Source organism: Diplotaxodon limnothrissa, linkage group LG2 (genome assembly GCF_057381915.1).
Source record: "Diplotaxodon limnothrissa isolate DT_005_m linkage group LG2, D_limnothrissa_male_GT1.1, whole genome shotgun sequence".
Lineage (NCBI taxonomy): Eukaryota > Metazoa > Chordata > Actinopteri > Cichliformes > Cichlidae > Diplotaxodon > Diplotaxodon limnothrissa.
In genome coordinates, this window is record NC_140597.1 from 24,874,773 (window position 1) to 24,887,257 (window position 12,485).

Here is a 12,485-nt window from a genome sequence, read left to right on the forward strand (position 1 = left end):
AATGATTCATGAAGAAAAGCGTAGACAGTGGGTGAAGGCTGCCACTTTAAAACCTGTGGGCCAGGGCTGCCACTGGATTAACTAAATGAAAAGTACTTGGGAATAATACAATGGCCCATTCTCATTCAGTATAATCCTTGCAGGTATTGCAAGCAGTTTCATATGACTCGGCAGCAAAAAGGCAACTACAAGCACCTCTCTGAAGAAGTGTTTTGACTATAGGTTAAAACAGAATACAAATGTCAACTGTAAGTAATCTGACTTTTATTATCTTTCTATATTTTTATTATACTGCGCTACATAAGTGGTTTAAGTATGGCAATTGGACCTCGTCTGTAAAAGCTACAAGATTCTTAGAGGTATTTTTAGTGCTTCTCTTATCAAGCTGTGATATTAAAAAGGTGTTTCTGATTATTTGCATTTGTGTTCCTGCATGTATCGAAGCTTATTGTTTCAGTTTTTTCTCTATACAAACAAAACAGTTGCAAAGTTGAGCTTTCTGTTCTTTCTTTCATGTGTAGCCTATTCACTGAAACAGTGTGTTCGGTGAGACTATCAGCTGTGCGACATTGTTATTGTTTCTGTCATAATTAAATCAGGTTCTAATGGAAGCTTAATAAAGCTTTAAAAAGCCTTACGGGGAACAGCGCAAACAATTTTCCCCCCACGTTGGTGTTTTTTTGTTTTTTCGCTATTTTACAAGTCAATCTATACCAGGGATGTCAAACTTACATTTTAGATTGTAGGCCACATACACCCCACTTTGATTGGCCTGGAAGAGTGAAACTCCCCTTTCTGTGGGTCTAAAGAAATTTAACTACACATTTAATCTCTGAGTTATCTTTGTTTGCTACATGATAAAGAAACGCTGCTGTAGTAAGTGAGAGAAATTTGTCAGCTCTTTGTGCTTAAATTGTGAGAAATACATGTGCAAAATTACAGAAAAGCATCTAGCAGCTCATTGGCCGGACTGTGCTGTAATTATAAAGCAGAAAATTTTTGTTAAGTCACAGAAAATGTTGTTTTTACTGTCGACAAATTTGGAAAAAACAGACATTTCAATAGTAGATAGTGAAAAAACTGTTGTTTAACTACTTTAGTGTAACATGAGGGATGTCTTTATCAGGAGGAAAAACATAAAACGTCTGAAAATACAGTTAAGTTTTAAAATGTATGCACTCCTTCACATTTTCCAAAGTCAGCTAGTGGACCAGAGTGGAATCTTTATTGGCCCCCAAACGACATGTTTGACACCCCTGGTCTATATCAACAACTGCAAAAAGTATGTGCTATATATATGGTGTCGCTACTTTGACCCATCATTATAAATACTACTAATGCATCATGGAAAAAACCCAACATGTTGCAAGTTAAGTCTAAAATACACTGTGGGCTTCATTTTTTGATTGTAGTCCCCACCAACCTCTTGCGATTGGATGCTCCTGGTTGAACAGAAGAATGTAAGGAACACTCTCTTTTTGTTTTGCTGTAAAAGAACCAAGAAATTTAGCATTTTTTTAACGAACAATGTTAGTACAGATTTTGTAGTGCTCTTTTTTTCCACCCAGTTGCTCTCCATGCTCCTTGATGCTTCTCCAGTGACGCAGATGAATGCACAGCAGGGAGCATTTCCCCCTGTATCTCAGTGAGAGTGTTTTTCTCTGGCAGATAAATGTCCGAGTTACAACCATGGATGCAGAGCTGGAGTTTGCCATCCTGCCCAGCACAACTGGCAAACAGCTTTTTGACCAGGTATGCCGTGCAAGTACAGTCAAAGACATCATCTGACTTGCAAAAGCATGACTTTGATTGTGTTCCTTCATGTATTTAGATAGTGAAGACAATCGGGCTGAGGGAGACGTGGTTCTTTGGGCTTCAATATAAGGACAGCAAAGGCTTCTCCACCTGGCTCAAGCTGAACAAGAGGGTGAGGTGAACGAGATGTAAATTGTTTCCACTGTGTCATATTGTGAGGCTAATTATTAGCTACTTATTCATCCCTCTGCTTGTAAAAAAAACACAAATAAATCAGGTGACTGCTCAAGATGTGAAGCGGGACAACCCTTTGTTGATCAAGTTCAGGGCCAAGTTTTACCCCGAGGATGTCGCCGAAGAGCTGATCCAAGAGGCAACTCAGCGGCTCTTTTTTCTGCAGGTTGGAGATGAGCACATTTACAAAAACCCAAGCTTTTGAAAGGAAGGTTATGTAAATTTGCACCAAAAATTGCAATGATGAGCATTCCTAGTCATTCTAATTCATGTGGAACCATTTGTTTTTTCCATTAAGACGACTCACACCTGTCAGTTTATTGCAAATGGCAAATTTACTGAAACATAAGAAACATTTGCATTTAGATAAAAAAAAAAAACAACAACAATAGGAATAATACAAATTTCAGTAAAAAGAAACAGCAGGTTTTGCATTGTTTCCATAAGAGAGTGCTTGCCTTGGAAAATGTGCATTCGGGTGCACTAGTTAAAGACAAGAATACACAGGGTTTCTCTCTGTGTATTTATACATCAATACTGCAATCCTTGTCCTACTATAAAATGGGTTATTCGTGAGTTTTTGTTCTCTATTTTAGGTAAAGGAGAGCATCTTAAATGATGATATATACTGTCCACCTGAGACTGCGGTGCTCTTGGCCTCATATGCTGTTCAGGTCAAGCTCGGAGACTACAGGGACGATTATCATGTACCGGGATATCTCGCAAAAGAGAAGCTGTTGCCACAGAGGTAGTACATCCTGTGAATATTAGCATTAGCCAGAGTTCACCTTAATTTCGAGTTTCTGCGACCTTAACTCTAACTGGCGTACCTACTCTACTGACTGAACCAGGGTTTTGGAGCAGCACAAGCTGAACAAGAGTCAGTGGGAGGAAAGAATCCAGGTGTGGCATAAAGAGCATAAAGGGATACTCAGGTACTACAGTTTTACTGCAAAAAAACCAAAACAAAACAAAAGGTTTGAATACACTTTTTTTGCATTCTGGTGTTTTGTTCATAATGATACTTTCTTCCACACAGAGAAGATGCAATGTTAGAGTACCTGAAGATAGCACAGGATCTGGAGATGTATGGGGTCAACTATTTCAACATCAAGAACAAGAAAGGCTCAGAGCTGTGGTTAGGGGTGGACGCACTGGGGCTAAACATCTATGACAAAAAGGACAAGTGAGTCATAATTCATGAATGCCTCTGAGACATTTACATACATCACAGTCTGTAAATCTTTCTGTTCACTGGTGGATCACAACCACTGGCATTCATGGTGGCCAGATGACTTTGCTTTTCTTTATCCTAGAGACACCATTTTTTCATTTGAATGAAATGAGCTACTTTTTGTCGATTTTTCTATCCATATAATCAAGTGCTTGAAAAAGGCTCTACCATGTAGTTTGGTTCTTGTTTGATTATCAAATTCTATCATGCTAATATGTTAAAGTGATTGTGAAGATATTTGCATGCTGATGTTAGTGCTAAAGTCACAGAGCTCCTATCAGTAGGCAATCAGTTTCCGTCTGTTTTGTATTTTCAACATGCTAACATCTGTTACATTCCCTGTACACCACAGTATAATGAAAAACCACACACCATTTTTTTTGCAGGCTGACTCCAAAGATTGGCTTTCCCTGGAGTGAGATCAGAAATATTTCCTTCAACGACAAGAAATTTGTCATCAAGCCCATCGACAGGAAAGCTCCGGTATGCGAAACGGTATCGTTAACGGTGGCAACATCGCCTTCCATGAAGCTAAACTAAAATCTGGCAACAACCTCTCTGTTCAGCTTGATGGTGTGCTTATCGTAACTCACTTCATAGATGCTCATGGACGGTATTAAATAGTCTTTCCTTGTGTACCAGGGAGGGTACATAATATGTTAGTATTCAAACATAGGCTTTTTTCACGATATTTCGCTGTGACTGTAAACAGGAGGTGTGAGCGAATCCCATATTTTTATTACTGCCAAAATAAAAAACTTTGCAAACGCATAAATTACAGCAAGTAGTGTAATGAGCTTCTGCTTGATCTAATTTACAAACATGAGTTTAGACCCTCAGTCCAATTTGCCTTCTGACTGCATGCAGAGACTTGGAAAGTGCCCAAGAGTTTAGAAAAACTAATGCTTTCCTCAAAAACAAAACTATCCTTTTTGAATATTTAAACCCATCCTTGATGGTAAAATGGATTTGATGTGCTAGGGGCCTATCACAAACCAATCCTTGGACATTCAACGATTGCTGCGTTGTGTTTGGTATAGGACTTTGTCTTCTATGTACCTCGTCTTCGCATCAACAAACGCATCCTGGCATTGTGCATGGGGAATCATGATCTGTACATGCGCAGACGCAAGCCCGACACCATTGAGGTGCAGCAGATGAAGGCCCAAGCTCGTGAGGAGAAAAACAAGCGACAAATGGAGAGGTAAGAAAGTGGTGGTGGTGTTTGGGGGGCAGGGAGTGAATAATGTAAGTTTATTTTTACAGTTTACAGTGTGTTCTCTCTGCTTTAAGAAAGGACTGTCAGGAGATGATGTTTTTTTTTCTTTGGATGTGTATTTATGCACAATTCTCCTGTCAGGGCTCTGCTCGAGAGTGAGAAAAAAAAGCGAGAAAATGCTGAGAAGGAAACAGAGAAGATTGCTCGGGAGACCATGGAGCTGATGGAGAGATTGAGACAGATTGAGGAACAGACAAAGCGAGCTCAAGATGGTCTGACGACTTTCTGAATGCAAATATTTCTTAACTTTGGTTTTATTTTTCTGTTAAAAAAACAAAACACTGAAGCATGGCTGTGCGAATTTAAACACTTTATATTTCGTGATTGTAAAGTTTAAACGGGCATGTTTGGGTGTGCTGGGACGGATGTGTGTTGGATGTGTCTGTGTGAACGTGCACGTTTGTTTCAGAGCTGGAGGAGAAAACTCGTAGGGCGCTTGAGTTAGAGAAGGAAAGAAAAATTGCTCTGGAGGAGGCTGAGCGCCTGGACAAAGACCGCAGAGCTGCAGTAGAGGCTAAAGCAGCCCTGCTGCACCACTCTGAGACCCAGATCAAAAATCAGGAAAACCTGGTACAACTGCACACAGCAGCCTTTTATTCATTTTCAGTCAAATTCACAGAATCCTATATTGACGAACCTACATACAGATTCAATCCGTGAAGCTAGGAAAGAGATTATTTTATAAAATCTGATTTTTAATTTCAATTTCAGTTAAATGCAAAGTGCATGCAAGCATACGTTCTCTCCTACACGTTGCACTAAAAGAGCACAATGACCTAATACCAGGAGGGCTTCTAACTCTCTGTCCATTCCTAACCATTGTTGTATAGGCCACTGAGCTGGCAGACCTTACTTCTAAGATCTCTCAGCTGGAAGATGCAAAGAAGAAAAAGGATGAAGAGGCGAAAAGATGGCAGAAAAGGGTGAGGGTAAATTAAAGAATCATGAGAGAAATCAAGAAGGGCTTCAAGCTTATACACATATCTGTCAACAGACCTGAGTACAAAAGACAAATACAGTGTTACCCACATCACTGCACTATCATATACAGTATATCTATCTATTTCTCTATCTAGCTATAAATGCTATACTGCAAATACTATAATGTAATTGCATGAAAGACGAAAACATGAAACAGATAATCCAAACCATAAACTGTACATCATCATAGTTCTTTATTTATTCTGCTAAGGTCTGGCTTCTTTGATCACCTAAGAGCTTCTATGAAAAACCTTTTAAACTAGCTGTGAGTCCACATAGTCTACTATCACATAGCACCCATGCCTTAATACTAAAAATATGTTGATATCAGTGTTGCCAACTTAGCGACTTTGTCGCTATATTTAGCGAGTTTTCAGACCCCTTAGCGACTTTTTTCTAAAAAAAAAAAAAAATTCGTTTGATGAGGGAATCTGAAGCATTAACAATTATCAGTCATTACCCCTTTATATATCATTAATAAAAATAATCATAAATGTCAAGCAAAATAATAAATAGATGTCATGGTCAGCTATTTCAGTGATTGTACATCCATAAGACCTTTTTTAAGAATGGGACTCCCATGTTAGTTATATTATAATAGTGAATAATTACTTCAATTACTCAGTTACTTTTAATGTAACATTCCAACCCAGCACTTCAGTACAAGTCATGTCTGTCAACAGGCAGTGATGGTAGAAGCTGGTTTGGAGCAAACAAAAGAAGAGCTGAAGACTAAACTCATGGGTGTCCACATCCAGGATTCGGTCCATTCTAACATCCTCGACCACGATGAGACGGATGAGAGCAGCGCAGAAGCGAGCGCTGAGCTGACTTCTCCGGGGATGGTCCGAGATCGCAGCGAGGAGGAAAGAGTCACAGAGGCCCAGAAGAACCAGAGACTACAGAAAAACCTAAAGGTGAGGTCAGCTGAACACAGTCAAATGTCTGTCTAGTAACACATCACCTAGTCTGGCCAGAGGTCCTATTCAGCTAGAAGTTAGCAGTCATGGATTGTTTAAGAGAGCGGACAAATTATTCACAAAATACCCTCGATTTTTATTGTTGTTGTTGTTTTTAATTGAAAAGCTTTAGGTTCTCTGAATAATATTCTGTAAATTAGAAACCACTCAAGCTGAATACTGAGACTAATGTGACAATGAGTAAATGGCCAGTTCCTGCAAAATGAGTCTGGATTAAAATGAGCCCATTCTACCAATGTGGGAACAATTCACACAAACACACACATGCAATCAATTCTAATTCCTTTTGCATTAATTAGTAAATCCAAATGTTACAGTTTTTCTTGTTGACACGACAGGATTTGAAGTCTTTCAAAGCCCTTTGTCCTCTGCACAACCTAAAGCATTTCTCATTCTTTGTTACCGTTTGCAAATTTTAGCACATTTAAGTAAAAGACTCAGCGTAATTGTTTACAGGGTGAAAAACTGTCGGTTGTATAAACCTTTGTGATTGAAATAGATTATGTACTTTTTCTCAGTTTAATGTCTTTACTCTCAAATATGCTGGTATTATGTAATGGTGTATGTACACAGTGTTAGACATCACATTCAGAGCAGTCCTACTGAACAGTCAAAATCTGCCCCAAAGTAAACATATTTACAGAGCATATGCACAACAGAGAGCACGGTCGCAGTGTGGGACCATGCACGGACTGCTCAGATGAAGATTTTAGGAGGGAAACAGATTGCCCAAAGAAAAGGAAGAGGAGTAAAAGGGTGTGACAGTGAAGAAAGGGGAAGACAACAGTGAAGACGCAGAGACATGCAGGTGGCCATCCTCCTGTTAGACTGCATGTGAGCAGTTATTACAGTTTAATAGTTTTTAATTAGTTTTTATAATTTCGTTTTGACATTCTATTTTGGTTCAGTTTTGTTTCAGTTCGTTTCCACAAGGGGTTTCAGGTTAGTTTTTACAGGTTGAAAATGTTTAGTTTTAGGCTTGATGGATGCTCAATCATCCAGGTAAGTAAATCCCAAAAGGTTGATTCTGAATAGAATAGAATAGAATAGAATAGAATGTCTTTATTGTCATTGTCACAGGTACAATGAAAGTGGTCTCCGATCGGTGCATCATCCATAAAATTAAAATTAAATAAAAACAATAAAGATAAAAAATTTAAAAAAACTTAAAGTGCTAATAAGAATAATATAGCAGTTTGAACAAACAATTCCCGTACATTCAAACACACATACCTCACTCAGTGCATAAACCATATAAGCTGCATAATGACCATTATTTTGTAGCAACATTAAGAGCTGTTATTGCAGTTGTGTAAAAGCTGTGTTAGAGTCTGTCTGTCCTTACATTGATTGCTCTGTACTGTCTGCCAGAGGGCAACAGTTCAAACAGGAAGTGGCCATAGTGAGTAGTGAGTAGTATCTCTTGTAATGTTCTGGGCTTTTTTTAAGACAGACAGCTGTGTAGGTCTTCCAGTGTGGGGAGAGGGCAGCCAGTGATCCTTTGGGCGCTGTTAATGACCCTCTGGAGTCCTTTTCTCTGAGCCACTGTGCAGCCAGTGTACCAGGTGCATATGCAGTAGGTTAGTATGCTTTCGATGGAGGCTCTGTACAAGGACACCAGCAGTCTCTGTTTGATGTAATTCCTTCTGAGAATTCTCAGGAAGTGCAGTCTGTACTGGGCCTTTTTCAGCAACTCATAGGTGTTCACACTCCTGGAAGGGTTCTCCTCTATATTAACTCCCCAAGAAGCAAAAGTCTGCCACCCTCTCCACACAGTTAACGATTAGTGGTGTTCATCTGGATGTAGTGTTTTCAATGGGAGAAACGTTTCGTCACTCATGCAAGTGACTTCTTCAGTCAGCTGATTGCAGGTTTCCCCAATCTTATAAACAGTACATTTGCACAATGAGTGACCAGCCCACTGAATGAGCAACAGGCTGTGAAGTCAGTTCCTTGATTATTAATATGCAAATTGTCATGACCATTGATCAACAGCCACTGATCAAAGCCCACTAATCAAAACCCATGAGATCCATTCACAGAGAGTTGGGGAATGGCTCCAGTCACAGCATTGTACAATGGTGAAATATGTACCCTTAGGCCCCCTCCTCGATTCTGAGATGGTCTTTCTCTTTTCACATAAATGGCCTCCTTGAGTCCGCGCTAAAACCAGCGTTCCTCCCTGTCCAAGATGTGTACGCTCAGAGTGTCCACTGGCCTGTAGGTGTAAATAGACTGCAGAGTCCTGGCCCGACGAGGTAGCTCTTCTGTGTTGTGCCATCCGCTTCGCCAGAGGTTGTTTGGTTTCCCCGATGTATAAATCCTGGCAATCCTCCTGGCACTTAACAGCGTACACTATGTTACTCTGTTTGTGTCAGGTGACCCGATCCTTGGGCTGGAACAGTTTTTGGTGGAGCAGGTTTTGGGGTTTAAAATCCACGGAAACGCTGTTTTCAGAAAAAATGCGTCTCAGCCGTTTCGATACTCCTGACACGTACAGGAACATTAAGGGTGTTCACTTTTGGCAGCTTATGAGCAATGATCAGTCAGCTTTGATCTGATGTTGTTTATCAATGGACATGACAGTTTGCATATTAATAATCAAGGAACTGACCTCATTGTTCATTCATTCGGTGCTAGTTTCAGTCATTGTGCAAATGTACTGTTTATAAGGCTGGAGACACCTGCAGTCAGCTGAGACTGAAGAAGTCACTTGGACGAGTGATGAAACATTTCTCCCTCTGAAAACGTTACGTTCAGATGAACAAAACCAACCTTTCAGGATGTTTAGTTTTAGTTTAGTTTGAATTAGTTTCAGTGTTACTTTTAGCTTTTGTAGTTATTTTATAAAAGCATGAGGCAGAGACAAGATATAGCAATAAAATCATACATTTTTGAATACATACATTTATTTTATTTTAGTTAATTTTACAAGTTTTACAAAATAACTTCTGTTAGTTTTTATTTTCATTCTAACTTCCATCAAATATTTTTCACATCTAGTTTTAGTTTCTACTTAACCAACTATAACCTTGCAATGGACAGCTTTAGAGGTCAGGTCACTGGGACTCTGTGACCGAAACAAGCGGCTGTAGTGTAGCACAGAGTGTGCCGATTATTATTTATTTGCTTTTTAGTCTTAATAGTTTAAATGTTTTTGTTCTGTCCACTTTTTTTTTTGCACATTTTATTTTGTTTTTTTATGTTTTTTCTTTACTGCATCGCAATATGTTGAGTGGCCATTGCATTGTGTGCCTCCAAAATAAACACTTTGTTCCTCTCATTATATGCAAAGGGCTCCTTTGCTTTACAAAACACAATGTAAAATCATATGCATCTCAAACCATCAGTATTTCCTTTGATACACAGCGCTCAATGTCAGTGTAGGACAAGACTGGAAGGATAGGAGTACACTGTCATTATCGTAGAATATCAGCAATTGTTTTACCACTTTGGTGTCATGTTAAAGTTACTTGCCCTGTTGCTCTATTTGTTGACACAACTTTGGATTCTGAAGCATGAAAATAAGCTTTTAAGCAAGTTATGGCTTTTGTAGTTTAACTAATTTGTGTATCAGTTATAATATTTTCAAACATGTTTCAAGAAATGTGTGAAAGCGATTGAGAAAAACTGCAAACTTGTAAGTGCCACTTGGTGAATATAATAAAATATAATAAATACAGATTTATTTATATTGACCCAAATCACAATTTTATATTGTGAGGTCAAGACCCTGCAATAATACAGAAAATAGAGAAAACACCATCAATCGTACAACTCCTGGCGACAGTGGGAAGGAAAAACTCCCTTTAAAGAGGAAGAAACCTCCAGCAGAACCAGGCTCTGGGAGGGGCGGGGCCATCTGCAGCTGCAAGTTGTTGGTTAGGGGTAGGGGACAACACAAAGACAAGATGTGGAAGAGAGCCAGAGATTAATAATAACTAATGAGTAAACGCAGAGTGGTGTGAAAGCACACAGAGAGTTAAAAAAGGTGAGTGAAGAAAAAACACTCATTGCATCATGGGATCTCCCCAGAGCCTACACCCATCCAGCTCCAACTATTAACTTTGCGAGAAAAAAAACGAATTCTAATCTGTTATTAAATTTGTATTGGTGTTACATACTTTGTAGTAAGTGGCTGAGTTACATTTTTAGAGATTATTTATTTGACATTTAACAGTGGGACCACACCTCAAACCGACCCTTTCCAGCAGCGAATGCATAACTGTCCGCCGCAGCCATTTTTTTCTCGTTTCCATGTTCCACTTGCCCTCCCAAATTCTCTCTTAGTCATGCTTTTCGATAGATATCAAGCCAATCCTCAGTGAGCCTCATCCTCTAGTGTAGATTGTTGTTCTTCACCTAGCCGTCATGTTCATTTTAAATAACCATTGCAATCTGGTTTGGAGTTGTGAACTCTTACCTATTCCGCCAACCAGCTGATTGTTCTTTCCTACAGTCTGAAAATCGCATCTTTAGTTCCTGCTGTCCTGTTGTGCTGTCACAAACATTTAAACTAGTTTGTTAAATTTTCTGTACATTTTGTTGACACATTTGTATGGAGGTTTTGACTCTGCTGTAAAGACGTGCCACATAATTACTGCCACAAATTGTGTTTCACCAGAGCTAAGTGCACTTTACATAATTAACCCTTTACAGCCGATCGGAGCGGGCACGCTCTGTTTTGCGTAACTATTTTTAAATCCCGGTAGCTCTGCAACCAAGTAAGCTAGCGCAATAATTTTTTTTGCATATGAAACTGGAGGAGTTGTACTTACATCTTATGCCATCAGCTTGTCCTAGGTCACAGTTTCCTTCCACATATAGCTTTGCAAAAACTGCATAAAAATCACTTGCAGCAACAAAAACATGATATTCCAGAAACACGCTTCGCCGATCCATCAGCTGTTTGTAACACTTCCTACGTCCATCAGCGCGAACTATCACATGACCGCATGACCTGCCCGAAACCGGAAGTGACGTCATTTTGCGGAAATGTAGTTTTTTTACGATCGGGGCCTTATGAGCTTGTGTTTTACTTGTTATGTGTTTTAAAAAGTTATGTTTGACTTTATGACTTTCTGTGTCGTTTCTGGGATGCTTAAGACTCATATTGCACTGCTGGAAATAGTTTATTTTGATGCATATGCTGTTATTTTGCAAATTTGCACTATAATATTTATTTTCGTTTTTCCTGCAGTATATAAAAATTGGTGTATTTCAAAAATAAAACTATGAAGACACTCAAAATAAATTTCCTGTGGTGGGAAACTAGTTTGTGTAACTTTTTTGTATTTACAGTTTTGAGGGATAAGCCTCTTAAATTTCTCTAACTAGAAATATATGTTAAAAAAACAAAAACGATTTTCAATTTTTTTGTAGTTTATTGCACTTTTTTGCAATTTATGTAATTACTATGCACCTAATGCAGACACATTATTAAAGTTTGGGCTATAATGGTTGTATTGATGTATAGCAACTTGAAATGCTCCCAAAAATGGCTCCACAGCATGTAAAAATATAATATAAGCTCTGGCGAACTTGGTTCTATGGTAGGTCTTAAAGGGTTAAACATTGGTGGGTCGGTACATTATCATTCTTTTGTTTTTATTCAAGTTGCAAATCCCGTCTGTGCCCCTATCTCACAGACGTGACGAGAATTGATGCTGCATAGACAACGCAACACAAAAATAGACTTTATAACTGGGCACAATAGAGTGTTTTTTAGATGGGATTGAGGGGGAGTCTAGGGGAGTGGGGTAAGGCTTGTGAACAGTCTTGTACTTTGAGGTAAGAGGATTTTATTCACTTTGTGTTTGTGTTCTTTTTTTTCCCCAGTTCCTGAGCACCGAACTGGCTCGAGCTGTAGACGAGAGCAAAAAGACCCCCAATGACCTGATCCACGCTGAGAATGTGAGGGCGGGCCGTGACAAATACAAGACCCTGCGTCAGATTCGTCAGGGCAACACTAAACAACGCATCGATGAGTTTGAGTCCATGTGAGCGGGAGTGCTGTCGGCTG

At 39.2% G+C, this 12,485-nt stretch overlaps 1 protein-coding gene across 2 annotated transcripts; it reads left to right on the forward strand.

Moving 5' to 3' along the window:
- Window positions 1-162: 162 nt before the first annotated feature.
- Window positions 163-12,466, forward strand: LOC146638485 (moesin a-like). Of its 2 annotated transcripts, XM_085368814.1 has the most exons (15): window positions 240-248; window positions 1,413-1,460; window positions 1,669-1,752; window positions 1,832-1,927; window positions 2,033-2,155; window positions 2,586-2,737; window positions 2,841-2,924; window positions 3,029-3,175; window positions 3,610-3,706; window positions 4,264-4,427; window positions 4,584-4,714; window positions 4,912-5,072; window positions 5,333-5,425; window positions 6,167-6,400; window positions 12,302-12,466. In XM_085368814.1, exons 1-15 carry the CDS (start codon window positions 240-242, stop codon window positions 12,464-12,466), a joined length of 1,788 nt encoding a protein of 595 aa, XP_085224940.1. The 2 variants fall into 2 exon arrangements, with proteins under 2 accessions (XP_085224932.1, XP_085224940.1); XM_085368806.1 differs by lacking the exon at window positions 1,413-1,460 and having other exon boundaries at window positions 163-248.
- Window positions 12,467-12,485: the final 19 nt, after the last annotated feature.

Excerpts from the sequence above, each read along its gene's own strand:
- LOC146638485 (XM_085368814.1), top strand. Across the intron at positions 1,753-1,831 it reads GCAAACAGCTTTTTGACCAG|ATAGTGAAGACAATCGGGCT; the intron begins GTATGCCGTGCA and ends TCATGTATTTAG. Across the intron at positions 2,738-2,840 it reads GAGAAGCTGTTGCCACAGAG|GGTTTTGGAGCAGCACAAGC; the intron begins GTAGTACATCCT and ends TGACTGAACCAG.